The sequence below is a fragment of the Loxodonta africana genome, chromosome 13 (genome assembly GCF_030014295.1).
Source record: "Loxodonta africana isolate mLoxAfr1 chromosome 13, mLoxAfr1.hap2, whole genome shotgun sequence".
In the NCBI taxonomy this organism is placed as follows: Eukaryota; Metazoa; Chordata; class Mammalia; order Proboscidea; family Elephantidae; genus Loxodonta; species Loxodonta africana.
Window position 1 is genome coordinate 59,265,501 of NC_087354.1, and position 19,972 is coordinate 59,285,472.

At 36.4% G+C, this 19,972-nt stretch overlaps 1 protein-coding gene across 8 annotated transcripts in view; it reads left to right on the top strand.

The window, feature by feature from the left end:
- Nucleotides 1-19,423, top strand: part of ZNF280D (zinc finger protein 280D) — a 130,883-nt gene extending 111,460 nt beyond the window's left edge. For 7 of the 8 annotated variants that reach the window (XM_064267503.1, XM_064267505.1, XM_064267507.1 and 4 more), the window contains 2 exons: nucleotides 101-156; nucleotides 2,437-19,423. In XM_064267503.1, coding sequence (XP_064123573.1) covers nucleotides 101-156; nucleotides 2,437-3,061 — 681 coding nt within the window. In that variant the 3' untranslated portion in view covers nucleotides 3,062-19,423. Of the gene's footprint in view, nucleotides 1-100; nucleotides 157-2,436 lie in introns of those variants that run through there. The other variant, XM_064267509.1, reaches the window with a different exon arrangement.
- The last annotated feature ends 549 nt before the right edge of the window (nucleotides 19,424-19,972 follow it).

Genomic DNA, 19,972 nt, shown 5'->3' on the forward strand with positions numbered 1-19,972 from the left:
ACACTCAAGTCCCTTTTATCTAGAAGGTTTAGTACAATAAAAACTGTTTTCTTTAGGCTTAGCCATGAATGTAAATGAAAAGTATTTTTAATCGTTTCAGAAAATGTCAAGACCTCATATAGCTGAAGGAGAAACAGAAACATCAACATCTGAAAGGTAAATATAAGGAACAGCTGAATCTCTTGAAATTCAGGTTATAAAATAACTTGTGCAGTGTTATTTCACAGGCAGTTGGCAAAGGTGTACCTAAATTTTTGTATGTGTTATTGCTTTTAATAATGATTTTTAATTAAAATACAAACTTGAATTTTTATTTTAACAAAAATGTACTCTAGATCCTTAATTATTTTTTTTTAATATTTTAGACATGTGGAGTATATTTTTTTCAAAAATTTACTTACTAATAAATAAAACGTTAACCGATTTTAGTTGCCTCCATTAAATGAAAACAGTTACAAGATGTGTCAGTGAAACAATTATTGCAAATAGGTAATCTTAACATCTTTTTTTTTTACATTTCTTCAAAAAGCCGTAGAGCTAGTTCTGATGTGGGAACTCAACATAAAAGTTTCATAATTAAGGGATTGATTTTTAAAAATGTAATCCTCAAACAGAACACTAAGGAACACAAGACACTTCATAATCCCCTTTAGCAAAAGAGAATCGCAGCCTTTCAACAAGAACGTTACTCCAGATAATTTTGTTTTGTCTTTTAAGTAATTTCTCCCTTTTCCATCTTTATGTTTTATATTTTACAGTAGATTGCTTGTCAGTCTGTTGAGATTAATTCATCTGTTGCCCTTAAAAAGCAAGATAAGGCTTCGTGGTGTGTTCTCAGACTGTACTAGTGAAGTCGTCTAGCCCTTTCCCTACCTGCTCCTTTGTTCTTCTGGGGGAGAAGTTAATGCAAATGCAACCAAGGAATTAAAAAAGCAGTCTGGTCCCCTCTATATTATTGAACATTTTCTGTAAATTGTAGTTAGTCCAGCAAGTCTTAAAAATCAGAATTAACAAATTTGAAATGAAGAGGAAAAAATTTACAATTTTTTGCACATAAATCTATAATGGACCTGTAAGATTCAAGAAAAATGAGTTAAATGATTAGCATTAATAAGAGTATTAATTCAGGCAGCATGGTGTAAAAATGTGAACCTTTCCTGTATACAAATAATACACAATTACAAAATACAATGGATAAAATAATACACAATTACAAAACACAATGGATAAATTTATAGGATCTAAATGAAGAAAAGAAAAATTTACTAAGATATAAAATAGTATATTAATAACTTGAATGACAGACCATTTTCCAAATTATGGATTTAATGACTGCTCAAAATCCTAATGAGATTTGGTTTGATAACTGTCAAAATTAAAATAAGGTTCATATTTTTCCATTTATTAATACCATAACTCATTTAATCATTGTTTTATTCTCTGTAGTCACTATTTTAAACTAATAAGCATCCTGTACAAATATCTTTTACATTTTTAAACTACTAAGTTCGTGGAGAAGAACAGGAGTATGTGGGTGATTTGCTCTGCTAGATAATAAAGAACACTTTTAATCTATAATTGTTAAGATTGTGTGGTATTGACTCAAGAATAGTCTAAAAAACAGATGGTGAGTAGAACAAAATTAATAGCAGAGAAACGACCTTATAAAAATAAATTATATATGGTCATTTGATAATGTTGCTATTTGGGTAATCCATTGAAGAAAAGTCTATATTCCAAATATATTAAATATAAGAAATAAGGTATATGTAGTGGTTAAATTTGTTTTTGGTAATGTAAGCATCCTAAATATAGAAAAGGGGCTGGAGATACCCTTAGAAATTATTTCTAATGTTTTGTGATTCATGAAATAGTTTCTATTAGCACACGTACACACAGCCCCACACATAAATATGTAGGTATATTTACATATATTTTTCAGGCATATATGTTTTTATCATTTTTAGAAATTAGGCTGTTAATAATTAGGAAAAGGTGAATGCTTATTTGATTTGTATAACAAAGGACATTTCTAAGCATAAAAGCAATGTATAAATCAGAAAATAAAAATAGATTATTTCCAAATATATTCCTGTATAAAGTACTCTTAAAAATTAATGGGAACACTAAAATTTTAAAAACAGACAAGATATATGAATAGATGAAAACAATGGTAACCAAGACTTAAAACCCATCAGTAGACTCTCTGGGTCTACTTTTAATATACGATTCTTTGAGTTTCTCTGTCTGTTGCCTAAGAAAATGCCCCCTCTTAAATTATGGTGATATCATGGCAAGGACTATGGATCTGGATTTTTTTCTTTTTTTTGGTAGGTAAGTGTGCTTAACATTTTTTACTTTTTAGAGCAAGTCTTTCTTTTGATTTGTTCAAATACATGTATTGAGAATAGATAACAAATGGCTTTATTTTTTCAGTAAACATGATAAAGCTTCACCAGAGGAAGAAAAAAATAGATGTGATTCAAGTTCATTTGAAGGCTCTTCAGTAACAAAAAGTGAAGAAAGTATAACAGTTTCACATAGGGAAAATGATGCCTGTCTTATAGTCCAGGAAACGAGCTCGAAGAAAACCTTCGGTTATGATTCCAATACTGGTGAAGATAAAGTGGAAAAGGAAAAACAAATAGAACTTGTTTGTCAGGAAGCAGAGTCAAAGATGTGCCAAAGTTCAGAAAATACAGTTACGCGTGATCAGGTTAAAGGTCACGGCTCCGGTGAAGCTAGACTTTCTTCTAAGAATATTAAGGATTTGCGGTTAACATCGGGTGATGTTAGCATTGATCAGTTTTTGAGAAAAAGAGATGAACCCGAATCTGCTATTTCTGATGTTAGTGAGCCAGGCAGGATTCACTTGGAACCTTTGACTCCATCAGAGGTACTTGAGTATGAAGCCACAGAAATCTTTCAGAAAGGCGGTGGGGATCCTTCAGCCAAGACTGATGAAGCAGTGTCTGACCAAGCAGGTGACGTTCTTAGAGAAGGTAGCCCTACCATGACAGAAACAACAGCAGATCTGGCAGGTGAAAAGGAGGGGAGGTGAAGTTAGCATGCCATCAGAGTTCTAGTGCACCTGTGGTAGGACCCTTTGGAGCATGCTCGCAGGTGCGCTTGGTGGTGCTGCTGTAGAGTTCAGAGCTAGGAAAATCCAGGGAGGCCGTTCACACACTTACCCGTACATTCAACCTAGGTTAGTAAATATATCAGTTCACCAGTAATAGTGCAACTAGTGTGGCTTTCTAAGAAGTGTTTTTTTTTTTTTTTTTTTAATGATCAAGATTTTAGTGAAGGTTAAATCTGCAATTTAAGTCTCTTTTTAACAGTCTTCAAGAAGACAGGACTTGGTCACCCATATGAATCGAATTATAAGAATATTAATTATATTCATAAAGCTTTTGAAACTTCTGTAAGTCCTAAGGTAAAAATCCTTATCACCTGTATATCTTTTTTGATTAAAGAAAGAGATCTGGAAACCTTCTACCTTGTGGGAATGGTTTACCTAACACAGAGTTGGATTGACATTGTCAACAAAGGCCTTACGTTGACTGTAATGCTGGTATATGGAGCATTCTTAGAGTGCTGCTTTCATCTAATGAGAATTTGGGTGAACATGAACTTAATTTTGGATTTAATACAACATTCCAGACTGTCTGAAGCATGTAAACAGAATATTTGAATCTCTGTACCTCCACACAAGTGTTAGCCTGCCAGGCTGTAAGCTTACCTTAATTAAACTTTCAGTGAAAGTGAAATTATTAGAATATAAATTTATATTTGTGCTTTTTTTGTCAATGTAAGCTGTGCAGAAATCCCTTGATGTACTAGTTGTATAAACCCATTGTTGAAACTCCTATAGCTGTTAGGCTTTTAACATTGTTTTAATGATCTTCATTATACATAAACCCATAAAAGTGGTCTGGAAACCAAACCAAAGTATGTTGTAATGTAAAAACTGTAAAGTAGGACACTGAAAACATGTCTTGGCATGTTTAAATGACTTTAATTGTAAAATAGACACTTCAAATGGGACCTAAAGCATTGATGTAAAAATTCATTTTGGAAATTTAGCTAATTTATCCATAAGATGGCTGCTACAGTCAGTTGTTTTTTATCATCTAGAAAATAAGAGATATAGAAAAATGAATAATGTGAATAACAGTAGTTTGCTTTGAAGTACTAATGAACTTTTATTTAAAATGCTGCATTTTTCTTAAATATGCTTTGAATTCTTAACTGTTTCACTGAACGTTAAATGTTTTAAACAGCTATTAAAATTCTGCTGTAAATAGTAGTTTTTGAGTAAATATTTGCAATAAAAATTTGTCCCTGAATAATTTTGTTTTTCAGATCACTGCTTGAGTCAGATTACCTTTGGCGCCTTTAGAAATTGTGTACTTGTTCTAAGCAGTGTTAAAGTTAGTGGTAAGATTTTATTCTGTGTTCTTTAACCGACACATGCTTTGTTGTTTTAAACTAGGTCTTAAAGTATAGTGGACGATTCTGCTGATATTTATAGCAAATGGATTTACTTTATAAATTCTTCACTTCAAGCAAAATGTAATTTATAGTTTTCTATCTGATCCTGATCAGCAACTTAAAGAGGCTAAATAGGCAACATATGTTACTGAATTCTTTTCTTGAATGTCTTCAAATGTATATATATTTTGGGAAGGGGGACAAATATTTTCATGTTTCTTGCTCCCAAGAACAGATATGGAGAGAGACCCATTAGCTGTTACCTTGTTGAAATACAAGTCTGTAGTAGGGAAGATTTTTGGGGGGTAATTCTAAACCTTAGAAGAACAGGAAGTAGAAAAGACCACTGTTTGTATAAAGACCACTCTCAGAGTCTCATTTGGTTGTCATCAGATATATCACCTTCTGCTGCAAAACCTTCAGAACACTGTGCCAAGTAATGCTCTAAATGACACTATAATGCCTTTGGAGCTGCGGGTAGCCCCTTCGCCTGCCCCCATATAGCCTTTTAGAGAAGTGATACTCAAACTAGCTGATCAGTAAACTGTTACCTATCCACTATGACAAAAGGAACCTGTACCAGATCGTAAGCCCCTCACTGAGAAAATCTAGCAATGAAAAAAAATGAAATGGTACTTAATTTAAAATACTGTGCTTGGTAACATACTTGGTTTACATTCTCGTACAATCTCCTTACCGCCTATAAGGAACAATTAATTTGGTCTCAAAAAAAAGACCAGACTTAATGGTCTGACTGAGTCTAGAAGGACCTCGGAAGTCATGGTCCCCAGACCTTCTGTTAGCCCAAGACGGGAACCATTCCCAAAGCCAACTCTTCAGACAGGGATTGGACTGGACTATGGAATAGAAAATGATATTGGTGAAGAGTGAGCTTCTTGGATCAAGTAGACACATGAGACCACGTGGGCAGCGCCTGTCTGGATGGGAGAGGAGAGGGCAGAAGGGGTCAGAAGCTGGCCGAATGGACATGGAAAATAGAGTGTGGAGGGAAGGAGTGTGCTGTCTCATTAGAGGGAGAGCAACTAGGAGTATGTAAAAAATATATATATAGCAAGGTGTATATAAATTCTTCTGTGAGAGACTGACTTGTAAACTTTCACTTAAAGCCCAATAAAAATTTTTTTTTTTTTAATTTTTTTTTGAGTAGCAGTGCTTTTGTGGCATAGTGGTTAAGTGCTACGGCTGCTAACCAAGAGGTTGGCAGTTGAAATCCGCCAGACGCTCCTTGGAAACTCTATGGGGCAGTTCTACTCTGTCCTATAGGGTCGCTATGAGTCGGAATCGACTCAACGGCAGTGGGTTAGTGCTTTAGAGAAGCAAAACCTGTTGCCATGGAGTCAATTCCGACTCATAGCGAGCCTATAGGACAGGGTAGAACTGCCCCATAGGATTTCCAAGGAGCACCCGGTAGATTTGAACTGCCAACCTTTTGGTTAGCAGCCGTGCTCTTAACTACTGCACACCAGGGTGCCAAGAGCACACCAGGGAGCCGTGAAAGCAGTCATAGATAATATGTAAACAAGCACAAATGTTTCTGTTCCAATAAAACCTGATTTACAAAAACAGGTTGTTGTCGGCTTTGCCCCATGAGCCTTAGTTTGCCTACCCCTGCTTTAGAGTGCTTAGACCCCTTCCATACGGATATGAAAGCCAGTGAGACAGTCCAGCGACTGCTGGCCTAAAGCCGCCAGGAAGCCTCAGCACATTATAGTTCCCTTCTACCTAAAAATAGAATTATGACTAATTATAAGTGAAGTTTAATGACATGAAGAAATATTAACATTTATTCTGTAGGATACACTTTTAACTTATGTTGAAAATCTTAATATCATACACATTTGTGCTGTTTCTTCCCCTTTGATCTATGCCATGCTTTACAGAGTAAATTAGATAGTATTTCTAACACTTGTTAAAAGTAACTGACAATATGAATTACCTTGTTCTGGCCATAAGTAAAAAGATGAGAAAGTCATATATCTGGGTAATTATTAATTTGCCTAAAATTAGAAAGCCAAGATTTGAACCCAGTTTTACCTGATTCTAAAATTACTGTTTTTCTACCACACATATAGTTCCCAGCCTTTATATTGAATGCCCTCTTTTACAATAAATTTTTTTGCAAATAACCCTCCCGATGATGGTAGTAATTATAGTTTTATTTATGACAATAAAACTACAGTGATTATATGCATGTAGAATCAAGGCCTTTTTAACCTCAAGAAAAGGGGCCTAGGAGGTTTCGGGACCATGGTTTCAGGGGACATCTAAGTCAATTGGCATAATCTCTTCAGATAACCTTCTGCATCCCACTTCGGAGATAGGCGTCTGGGGTCTTAAACGTTAGCAAGTGGCCATCTAAGTTTCGTCAATTGGTCTCAACCCACCTGGAGCAAAGGAGAATGAAGAACACCAAAGACACAAGGTAATTATGAGCCCAAGAGACAGAAAGGGCCACATAAACCAGAGACTACATCAGCCTGAGACCAGAAGAACTAGATGGTGCCCGGCTACAACCGATGACTGCCCTGACAGGAACACAACAGAGAGCCCCTGAGGGAGCAGGAGAGCTGGGATGCAGACCCCAAATTCTCACAAAAAGATCAGACTTAATGGTCTGAATGAGACTAGAAGGACCCTGGTGGTCATGGTCCCCAGACGTTCTTTAGCCCAGGACAGAAGCCATTCCCAAAGCCAACTCCTCAAAAAGGGATTGGACTGGACAAGGGGATAGAAAATGATACTGGTGAAGAGTGAGCTTCTTGGATCAAGTAGACTCATGAGACTACATTGGCATCTCCTGTCTGGAGGGGAGATGGGAAGGTGGAGGGTGTCAGAAGCTGGCTGAATGGCCTAGACAAGAGAGAGTGGAGGGGAGGAGTGTAATGTCTCATTAGGGGGAGAGCAATCAGGAGTATATAGCATAAATTTTTGTATGAGAGACTGAGTTGATTTGTAAACTTTCACTTAAACCGCAATAAAAATTTTTTAAAAAGGGGCCTAGTGATCTCTTTTTTTTAATTGAAATTGCAGACTTTATCTTAAGTAGCAGGGCTAGTGAATTGTTTTATTAATAGGAAAGACATCATATAATTTAAAGATACATTTTGTATAATAATCATAGAAGTTTTAACATTGTTTACATTTTTGTAGGCTTCTGTCATGTCATTGTTTAACTGCACTATAGATGTTATGGCCATTTCTGCTCTATTAAAATTGTGACTCCAGAACCACTTACTTGTACAACTTCAAGAGAAATAGGACTTTTGCATGCGGGCACTAAAAGAGGGTTACATGCATTTCATTTTTACTAGATTATTATAACATTAAGACTTGTTTATTCACTAAGAAATGAAATACTAATTTACCCATGTCCAGGCATAAGAGAGAGAAATGGTTATTGTTTTTTAACTGCAGCACATTTGGAGATCCGTGTAGACAAAATGAATAGTTGGGTAGATTTTTAAAAGTCATGGCCATGTTGAATTTTCAGTTGAAAAGGTTCAAATTGAGAGAGATTTCACTTAGATCTTTGTGAGGAACTAAATATGTCTGTATCAGCAACTATAACATCATCAAAGGATGAGCTATCCTGGGTGAAACTACTTTTACACTTAAACTAAAGCTAACTTTTCACTGCTTGTTTAAAATATTGTAAAATCGGCTTCATTGCCTAAAAGAATACTGACTGTAACTCAACTGATAACAGTGTCATCATCATGAAGACTGTTGGGCCAAGCTGTGAATGAAGTTACAGCTTCAGATGTTGATGGCCTGAATGATGGCTAAGCATTGATCATAGAAGTTACCTGGAATTTTGGTTTCCTGAAAATGCCCCGGGTACATCTTGGGTCATTAGACTTTTACAAAAACAAAAAAGAAAAATTGACTGCATTACCGGTACTCCAACCTCTTTGTAAAATGACTTCCCCCTAAATATTAAAGTAAAACATGCACTTTGTGGAGAGTTTGGGGACTATAAAAACAATGATTCATAATCCCACCATTAGAGGAGATGATCATTTTGGGTTTTTTCCCCCGGTCCTTTTTCTGTAATTGGTATTCTGTGGTTTTGCATTCTGTAACCCTCAGCTCCTGAAATTCATATCATTGTTTGGCCTTTTAAAACACGTTAGGTCTGCTCGCTGCGTTAAAAACGTGATTTTAATTGCTCTATTTCAGAAGTTAGCAAACTATGGTCCATAGCTTGTTTTTAGAAACAAAATCTTATTAGAACACAGCCATGCATATTTTCTGTGGTTGCTTTTACACTATGACAGCAGAATTGACGGGAAAACCTGTGTAAGGCAGAAACCTGTCAGAGACGGAAGACTTAAGTATTTGCCACTAAAACGTGTGATAGGAAAGTGATAAGACTGCACCCCGTCAAAGGTGCAAAGCTTGTTAAGACCTGGAAAATCAAGGCGGTCCCATTGAGTTCCTGGCTGTCACACGAGTATCACTGTATTTAGAGACCATATGGCCCACAAGCCTAACATATCTGGCCCTTTAAGAAATTGTTTGCCAACCCCTTCTCTATATTATCTCTTATATTGTTTTTGTTATTTCCCACCCAGTCAACTCCAGCTAATGGTGACCTTATGTATAACACAATGAAACACTGCCCAATTCTGCGCCATCATCATGATCATTGGTATGTTTGAGTCTGTTATTGCAGCCACTGTGTTATTTCGAGTGGCTTCCAATATAAGGGGCTCATGTTTCAGCACTATACAGTCTGTATTCTATAGTGATTCATAAGGTTTTCATTGGCCAATTTTCAGAAGCAGATTGCCAGTCTTTTTTTCCTAGTCTGTCTTAGTTTGAAAGCTCTGCTGAAACCTGTCCACATGGGTGACCCTGTTGGTATTTGAAATATCAGTGGCATAGCTTCCAGCATCACAGCAACATGCAAGCTACCACAGTGTGGCAAACTGATAGATGGGTGGTGGATCTTTTATATAGGTGTATCACAATTTTTTATAATGCTTTCTTATTTTCACTATTATAAACACTGTAGTGAACCTCTTAGTTCATAAACCTTGATGCACATATTTTGTTATCTGTGCCAGAATTCTTAAGAGTGCAACTTATTGGATTGAAGGGTATATTGGCTTTCCTAGGACCTCCATAACAAAATACCATAAAGTGGGTGAATTATAACAACAGAAATGTATTGTCTCACAGTTCTGGAGCCTGGAAGTATGAGATGAGTGTCAGCTGTGTTGATTCTTTGAGGGCTCTGAGAACACATTCCACTCCTCTTTCTCCTAGCTTTTGGTGGCTTGCAGAAATCCTTGGCATTCCTCAGCTTGCAATTGCATCTGCCTCCATGTTTCTATGTATCTTTTGTTTTATAAGGACACCGGTCATATAGGATTAGGACTCACCCTACACTGGTGTGTCTTCATGTTACCTGATAACCTTTTCAAAGACCCTATTTCCAAACACAATCACTGTGGGATGAAGAATTTAATGTTTCTCAATGAATTTGGTCTCAGGGAAGGGGGAGGATGGTTCAGTCAATCAGTTATGCCTACATAATGAGGCCTCAGTAAAGGCTCTGAACATGTAAGCTCCCTGGGCTTCCTGGTTGGTGAAAGGCTTCGATGAACATGGGAGGCTTTGGACATGGAAGCTCTGCTTTGGGAACCCTTCCAGACCTTGCCCTACATGACTCTTCATTTGACTTTTTGTTTGTATCCATTTCACTGTAATGAAACTATAATAAGTATAGAAAAAACCAAACCCAGTGCCATGGAGTCAATTCTGACTCATAGGAACACTATAGGACAGAGTACACCTGTCCCATAGAGTTTGCAAGGAGCACCTGGCAGTATAGTGCAACAGTAAAAGAAGGCCTTTCAGCAACCGAGCCTAATGAAGAATATGACCATCCCAAAAACCAAGACCTGTTGCCGTTGAGTCGATTCCAACTCACAGCAACCCTATAGGATAGAGTAGAATGGCTCCATAGAGTTTTCAAGGTTGTAATCTTTACACATGGCACAGACTGCCACATCTTTCTCTCATGGAGCACTGGTGGATTTGGATGGCTGACCTTGTGGTGGGCAGCTGAGCACTTTAACCACCATGCCACCAGGGCTCCCTATGGCCATCATACTAATTGTTAAATCTTTTAACTTGGTTAAGGAGAGATTGAGAGACCCTGTGGTGTTTCAGTGTGAGAATTCTCTCCTGGCATTTCTTGGGAAGTTTATGTATTTTTCCAAAGTTCAAGAAAAATCAGTTAAGAAATTGGTAAACCAAACTAAGCCCGTTGCCTTTGAGTCAACTCTGACTCATAGCAAACTTAATAGGACAGAGTAGAACTGCCTTATGGGGTCTCCACGCCTGTAATCTTTAGGGGAGCAGAATGCAACATCTTTATCCCGCAGAGTGGCTGGTGGGTTAGAACATCCAACCTTTTGGCCACCAGGGCTCCTAAAAGGTAGACTAGGTTCTCTATACAATGGAGTTCTCCATGCGATGGAATTTTGGAAAAGATGGGATAGATGCCAAACTCCCTTGTATAGAGAACTTTTTCAAGGTTTTTTTTATCATGAGAGATTTGGTTACATAGAGGAAATTTTGCTGATAGTCTACCATTGAAATGATTATTTATAGGAGTTACATATGAAGGCCACACGGCATTTGATAGAGCCACAGTAACCTTTGTCTGTTGGATTCTATTACTGAGTTTGAAATACTCAAGAAATTTGGGTTTGTAGTTTCTATTTTTTTTTTTATTGACCTAGACAGGCCACATTTAAACTGCTAAACAGTTCCTTACCCGTTGAAACAAAGGATGGAAAAACTCCCTGTGAACTCTATCTCCCTTCAGGGGTTTCCTTAGATTGCCTTTTTGCCCACCAGCTGCAATAAAGCTCATGCATCTACTAACATGAACTATTGATCTGGTTTTGTTGAAGTTTACTTTTCTAATGATTATTTCAGTGAATCCAAGGCTCTAAATGACAACCACATGGATAAATGCTTTGTAATGCATTTTCAATGTAGTCAGGTTTGATTCTGTATCTTACTGAACTAGTGCCTTATGTGGCTAGTATAATATGAATGAAAAACAAATAACTTGTTAATGTTTGAATATGTGGGCTCTAATACCACCTCTGTGTTCAATTCAAAACACTGCTTAATACCACCTCTGTGTTCAATTCAAAACACTGCTTAATAGTATTAATAAATATCCACAAGTCATTTATTGCTTGTTTGATAAATTAACTTTTGTATTTGAGAACTGGTATTAAGTAGGTTTACTATAAATTCCTGTGAGTAGGAAAGGTAAGATCGTTAGCTCCCTTTTCTGCAAGTTTTAAGTGTTGTGATTTCTATCCTTTTCAAATGGAACTTGATACTTAATGAGGATCACTCACTTGAACTCCTAGTTATCATGGAATTGATCGTTTAAATTCTAAATCACATTGGCTGGCCTCATCATTCTCTTTATCCTGTATTTTGATGGACAGAAGATCTTAGTTATAATATAGTCAGATTTGTTAATCTTCCTTCATGGTTTGTGCTTTCTGTGTCCTGTTTAAGGAATCTCTCTGTACCCCCAACTCATGAAGCTGTTCGCCCATGTCATCTCCACATTTTACAATTTGATCTTTCACACACTTAGGTTTATAATCCACCTTAAGTTGATTTTCATGTATGATGTGAAGTAGGGTCAAAGTGCACATCTTTTTATGTAGGTAGGGCTTTCTTTCCTCTCTGATCTTCAGTACTATAAATCAGGGCCCCATCTATGTATGGCTATGTTCTGGGCTTTCTAGTCTACTTCATTGATCTATTTCAGGAGTCAGCAGACCTTTCCTGTAAAGGGCTTGAAAGTAAATATTTTGGGATTTGTGGGCCAAGAGGCAAAATCAAGGATACTGTATAGGTTCTTATATAACAAGAGAAAACAAATTCCCATAAATTGTTTATTGATTGAATTAAAAATATAATAAAAATTGATTATACTTTTTTATAATACTAGCCTACTAAAAAGAAAAATGGAATTCTTTTCTATGACGGATATTTCATACAGTTGTGATTCAAAATAAGTGTTTCATTGAAACTGATGGCAAATGTTCATCTGTTAATGCTGATTTGTAATGAGATTTTATGTTTCATCTTTGAATGTGTCTTTTCACATAGGAAGTACTGCCAAATACTGATGTCAGTCTATGTGTATGAGTTTATTAACTGAGCATGTTCATCACTTAGGAAGCATTTATCAAATTCTTTTAAATTTGTCTGAAGATATTTGCCTTTTAGCATGTCATCACATTGTAGATTATTAACTTCTGATTGAAGGTAAGGTGGAAGCTCCTCAACTGCACAGTTAAATGAATTTTCAAGTATGGAGATTACCTTGCATTTGCATCAAGGTTCAAAAAACTGCTGGAAATGTAGTTTGAGCTTGGAAAATGGATCCACGGTAAATTTCTGTGGGAATGGAGATCTTGGTTTTTTAAACTTTTGACAGCACAGGAAATATATAGAATAGCTGGAGAGTGTTTGTGATTCAAACAAGTTAATTGTCATAGAAGAAATGACTATTGTAGTATATTTTACATATCAGTACTGTTTTGCCTTGTAATTTTAGGTTGAATTTATTAAGCAACATTATCAAGTTTGCAGCAGAAGATAATTTCCAAAGCCATTCAGTGTTTGAGAATAGTGATTGATGATGGTTCTTCTTACTCAGAAAAAATTGCAGTCTTGGCCTTGGTTTAAAAAAAAAAATCACAAAAAGCATTACCACTGCTAAGCACAGAATTACTATGTGATAGGTCAACTCAGAATATCTAACTTCTAACATCAAATTCTTGGTGATGGTTAAGTTCACAAAAACAAATGAAGTTCACTGTTGATGTTACTGGTTCAATAACACGTGATAAATTCAAACATTTTCCTCAAAATACCTGTGGATGAATAATGCAATGAAAAACCATAAGCTTTAAGCAATGTACGTTTTTACAACTTTTTTCAAGATTTATCCACCTAAGCTTTTTTCTGCTCCACACACTTTTACCACCATCAGTTATAACAAATCTTAGCAGATTCCACTTAAGTTTGTATTAAATTAGTGTTTTCTCAATTTCTTTGAAAATATTCTCACCTGTGGTTACTTTATGCAGACTATTTATACAGTCTAATTCTTTATTCACTTCAAATTTGGCATCGACTCTTTGAATAAACAGCAACTAAGAGTATAAATATCTGTGGACTCATCAAAGCCAAAGAAAACCACTCAAAATCATTTGCCTTTAAATTGATTATTGGTGTTGCTTCCAGTGTCCTCAGCTGTTCTCACCAAAAGGCTAATAGTTTTAATAAAATTTATTTCTTCTGGATACATTTCCTTGTCTAGTGCAATCAAACACAATTTTATTAACTCACTAGTGGCAAATGGCTTTCCTTATTGACTGAAAAATAAGCATTTGGAAACTTTCTTTACAGCTGCTTTCATTTTTTATTTTTGTAAAGAAGTTCTGCTGTGATGAGATATTCTATTTTAAATTTTCCATTTTCTTTTTCTGACCGTTAATTTCCTGAGAGTTGGAAATATTGTGATGAGAGTTTAATCTTGTATGTGTATTATATTCTAATAACACAACTATAGTGTCATTGCATAATAAGTACAATGATTTACTATCTAACTTGACAACAAAATATCCCACACTCCCCTGTGCCTTAAAAACATGACATTTGAACCGCACTTTTCGATTCCTTTCTTGTTTTGACCTGATGGGTATGCACTGATAATAAAAAACAAAATGTGTGAAATGGCAGTACACACAAAGCTCCACATGCTTTCCGATTATAACTGCATTGCTGTGAGTTACAGTGCACAAACCGCAGGGTGAAGCAATGGAAGTGCCACTCATATGATTTCTGTTGAAACTACTCAACTCTGACATTGTAGTGCGAAAGCAGTCTTAGACCATATGTAAGCAAATGAGCATGTTTGTATACCAATAAAACTTTATTCATTGTCAATGAAATTTAAATTCCATGTAATTTTCAGGTATCACAAAATATTATCATTTTGATTTTCTTTCCAACCATTTAAAATCATTTGTACATGGGCTGTACAAAAACAGGAAGAAGGGTAAATTTGGCCCATGAGTCTTAGTTTGCCAGCCCATAACCTAGATGGTCATCCAGAGTAGTATTTACCAAATGTGTTTATGGAACTCAGGATGATGATGATGATAAAAAAATAAATAAATAAAAAATAGCTGCTGTCTAGTCCAACTCACTCATGGAGACCTTTTGTGCAACAGAACTAAACATTGTCCACTCCTTCAACATCCTCACAGTGGCAGTCATGTTGGAGTCCATCCTTGTGGCTATTGTGAGGAACTCAGCTCCTGGGAAATTTCTCAAAATAAAAAGTGAAATAACTTTATAGAAAGCTTTTTTATATATTCTATCTCCCACTTGTTTCTTGTTGTGCATACTAAGCAGTCTGAGAACTTCTTCAACAAGAAACTTATTTATCTTTGCCTAATCCAGAGTAATGAAGCTTATTTGCCAGGAAACCCTTATTTGCACAGAACTGTTTGCATGCCTCAGAACCTAGGTGTGCTATAAAAAAAAAAAAAATTGCTAGCGAGTCAATTCCGACTCAGAGCAACAGAGTGGAACTGCCCCACAGGGTTTCCAAGGAGCAGCTGGTGGGTTTCAATTGCCGACTTTTTTGGTTAACAGCCGTAGCTCTTAATCACTGCGCCACCAGGTGGGATATACACTTTGAAAATGTTGATATGGTCCATCAAATGAAGTAATAAAGTGCCGAGGATAAAAAAGCTCTTATCCATCTAGAAAAGGGTTGACCATTTATCAGTCTTAACAACAACAACCAGAAACAGTTAAAACACAGTCCTGATACATCAACAGTGACTTCACATCTGTTCGAACTGGTCTCTGGAAGTCAGCCAATCAACAAGAACCTGTCGTGCTTCTGAAAGTCAGCCAATCAGCAACAGTTTCACTTAGTAATTACACTTCAACAGCTAAAGGTTAGCCAATGCCTAAACAGTTTCAAATATCAAGCATGTGTTGAATGAAACAAATATATATAATGAAACTCTAAGAGAAGGTTCATGGAAAAAGGTGACTGTGAACAATTCGTTTCAAACACCTGGTTTTCCATCAGAGTCTAGTGTGCTTTATCACACTTGCAGGTGAAAAGCCTTGGGAGACAAAGGCAGGCTAGCTGATAGCAAACCTCATCGTCTCCACACTTGGTGGATGTGCAGTGACGCTGGTGCTCCCAGGAGAAGACACACTGCCTCGTCCTTCATCCTTAAGACATTTTTGTCATTTGGGGTAAAATCAAGTACCAGGGAGAACCTGTTGGGTAACAGAAATTTAATCTCTGCGTCTACCCAGGGATTCAGCAGTCGTTATTTTTTTATTAAATCCTTAAAGCTGAAAGCAGCTTTAAAAGCCTAGCCCTTATTCTGGCAATAAAATTTTGGGGGGTTGCTTAACTTACAAGAATAAAAGTCTTGCCATCCTCTGTCTAGGAAAAGATTGTTCTTTGCCCATAGCCCCAGGTAACCTCCTGAATTGGGTTTTACAATCATCCCAATCTATAAGTGATAGCTTCGTTCAGTAAGCATGCTTCTGAAAGGCAGAACCTTCATCAACAAGCTAACCCTTTAAGTGTATCCTTAGTGCCTTTCTCAAGTTGGTCAAGGATCAGCTCTATTGAATGCCTGTTTTTGCTATGATGTTCTAGGGCAGTAGTTCTCAACTTTAGGTACATATAGAGATCACCTACTAAGGTTTAAAATTGTAATGCATAGTTCCTGTTAGGTGCTGCTGAGTCAGTTCTTACTCATAGCGACCCTGTAAACAACAGAACAAAGCGCTGCCCAGTCCTGAGCCATCCTCACAATCGTTGTTATGCTTGAGCCCATTGTTTCAGCCACTGTGTCAATCCATCTCATTGAGGGTCTTCCTCTTTTTCACTGACCCTCTATTTTATGAAGCATCAAGTCCTTCTTCAGGGACTGGTCCAGGTAGTTCCTACCTGCAACAATTCATGGTCTTTGTTTTTTATGAAGCTGAGCTGGTTCTGACTCTATGGGGCAGCTCTACTCTGTCCTATAGGGTCGCTATGAGTCGGAATCAACTCGACAGCAGTGGGTTTTTGGGAGCTGGTTCTTGTAGCCAATGTTGAGAACTAGTGCTCTGGATACTGGAAAGAATAAAATTTAAAGCCTAGAACTGCCTTCAAGAAGCTAACAGTTTTAAATGATCAAGTGCTTCTGACGATACGGAGGAATAGAAGATTAGAGAATGGCTACATAGGTCAGCTGGGGCCAGAGAAATTTGAAAGAAGTGGTATTCCGCCGAAGGTTTGCTTTATGTAGATCTAGAAACATTCGCTTTTTCCATGTCCCCATATGAGGGAAGCAGATTTTAAACACATAAGCAGGGATTTTTGTTTCTTTTAAGCAAGGAACTACTTCCAAATTCTAATGCAGGTTTGTTGCTTTGAACAAGAAAGATGACTTTAATTTTCCACCATAATTTGAAATGTTGCCATTCAATTAGTAAATATTTAAAAACTTTTCAGTGTGTTCCCTTTTGTACTCTTATAAACCTTTTATGAGTTGGGAAAAAAACCAGCATAGCGTTCATGAATAAGTAAGTACAAAGTCTGGATTGATGCAAATGCAGTGACTGTCACGATTTTGTTTTGTTACTTGGCAGCCAGAATAGACTTAACAACACAATCAGCATTAAATTCCTGGTGCTTTTTCTACAGCCCCAAGTTTCAAATAGAGAATATGAGTCTATTTATCCTCTCACAGTATTAATTTAGGCACCAAGTCCGAGCCTTTGGGTGTGAATGGTTTTGTTTCCTAGAAGCAAAGTGTGGAACCATTCTCAGTTTAGCAAAGCACCTTTGCCACAGCAACTGGGAAAAAGTGCATGCAGAAGTGAGAAGGGCCATTGATGGACTGTTACCTCAACTGGAGGCCGATTTTGGAATTATTTCCAGTTAAGGTCAAGTTTCATAAGCTCAGAACTGACCACTCCTGGCAGGATAGGAAACAACCTCAGAATAGACTTAGATTCCTGAACCCTGAACTCTATTTTCTTATACTGCTAACCAAACGGTCAGCGGTTTGAACCTACCAGCTGCTCAGGGGAGAAAGATGTGTCAGTCTGCTTTTGTAAAGATTACAGCTTTGGAAACCCTGTGGGGCAGTTCTACTCTGTCCATAGGGTCACTATGAGTCAGAATTGATTTGACGGCAAAGGGTTTGAATTTTTTTTTTTTTTTGTATGACTTTGCTAACTTTGAGAATGCTATTAAAGCTCTCAAACCTAAGTAAATATTTAGAAATGAATATAGTGTTTATAATCGTTGGAATGAAAAGCTCAGTAAATGGGTTAAATAGTACCAAAGAGAATTAGCGACCTGGAAGAGAGATTTCTTATTACACAGAATGCAGATTAAAGATACGGAAACCATGAAAGAGAGGTTACAAGAAGGTCAAACATCTCAAAGGAGCTCTAGAAGGGAAAATAAAAACTAAAACCAAACCCACTGCTATGGAGTCAATCTGACTTGTAGTGACCCTATAGGACAGAGTAGAACTGCTCCCTAGGGTTTCCAAGGCTGTAATCTTTACAGAAGCAGACTGCCATATCTTTCTCCCATGGAACAGCTGATGAGTTCAAACCACCAACATTTAGGTTAGCAGCTGAGGGCTTAACCACTGCACCACCAGGGCTCCAGGGAAAGAATTGAGTAACAGAAATATTTGAAGAGAAAATGCTGTAAATTTTTTAAAGAATTGCAGAAAAGACATGAATCTTCAGATTCAGGAAGTACCAAGCACCCTGCTAGATAAATAAAATGAACTGCAGAGATAGACACATTGTCATCAAACTAAAGAATACCAAAAAGAAAATTAGAGATGCAATCAAAGAGAAAAGACTGTGTTTATAGTAGAAGAAAAATGAGACTGTCTGACAGATGAGAACTGTTATGTTGACAGCCATAAGACAATAGAATAATAACTTTAAAATGTGGAGGGAAGATAATTCTTTATACCCAGATGAATTGTCTTCAAGAGTAAGAGAGAAATAAAACCTTTCTAAACAAGCAAAGAGTAAGTTTATTGTTCTCAGATCCCTGAAGAAGGATTTATAAAGGGATATACTTTAGGAAGAAGGAATTGAAACCAGAGGAAAATGTGGGATGTAAGAATAATATGAGCAAAAAATGTGGATAAATCAAGCTAATAATCAGTTATATTAAAGAAAATGAAGAATCACTTTTATGGAGTTTACAAAAATAAGATGAAGCTAAGAAACAAACCAAAATAATGTGGAAGGGGTAAGTGATAGGGGCTTGTGCTAATCAGAGCCCACATGTTGTATTGACTGATTTTCATTGATATTGACTAATTTTTAGATTTTTAGTCAAGTACAATCATCAACTTCTAAATCAGTAAAGGGGGAAAAAGTGAGTAAAGAGAACTTGATTAATCAAAATAATAAGCAAGGAGTAAAGCAAATAAAAAGCACAGTGAATAGAAAACACAATGTAAGAAGGTAGAAATGAGTCCAGCTATGAGTGGACATGAGAAACGTAAATGCACTGTATCAGTCTTTTGAAAGACAAAGTTTGTCAAATTGGATTTTAAAATACATTCTTGCTATATGTTCTATACAAAGAACGCATCTAAAACGCGATACATAGAGGATGAAGCCTTGAGGTTGTTGCTGTGACTGATCCCATTTACACCCCATTAAGGAGACCACAGAAAACTCAAATGACTCTCATCAGCAGCTGGATCTTTAGACAAATCATGATTCATGTTTACTGACCCCGTTATGGAAAAAAAAAAAAAAAAAAAAGACGTCCTCCAGTCTTTCAATTTTAACGTATTTATTTGCTATAGAACAGAAGCATTATTAATTCTTCAGCATTTGAAGAAATGAGGATGGACAAAGGGCGCCTTTTGGGTTTTCACATGCCAATCTGGAATTATCATATAAAGAATTATATAAAACTACATCGAAATTAGAAATATTTCCATGAAAAATGTATAATGAAGTTAAAAACAACAATCTGCAGTCGGATTCAAAATGTGCAAGCTCGTACTAGCCCAGTCCTAATGAACTAGAGCTGAGCACAATCAGAAAATCACTGTTTACTGCACTAAACGTAATTACCAATCATTCCTTGGAGGAGACCATAAAACTACAAGAAGATTTTGTTATGTAAGAGCTCTTAAATCGGATAACTATAATACTATAAAGTCATTAACTGATGCTAAAATATTAAAAGTTTCCTAGTATAATATGCTATTAGATTTTTGCTCTTAGAGTTGTTGTTTTTATCTAATATAAATATAACAGTAGTAGGTATTAGTGTATTTGAAAGAATGATACGTTGGTTTGGTTTATTAAA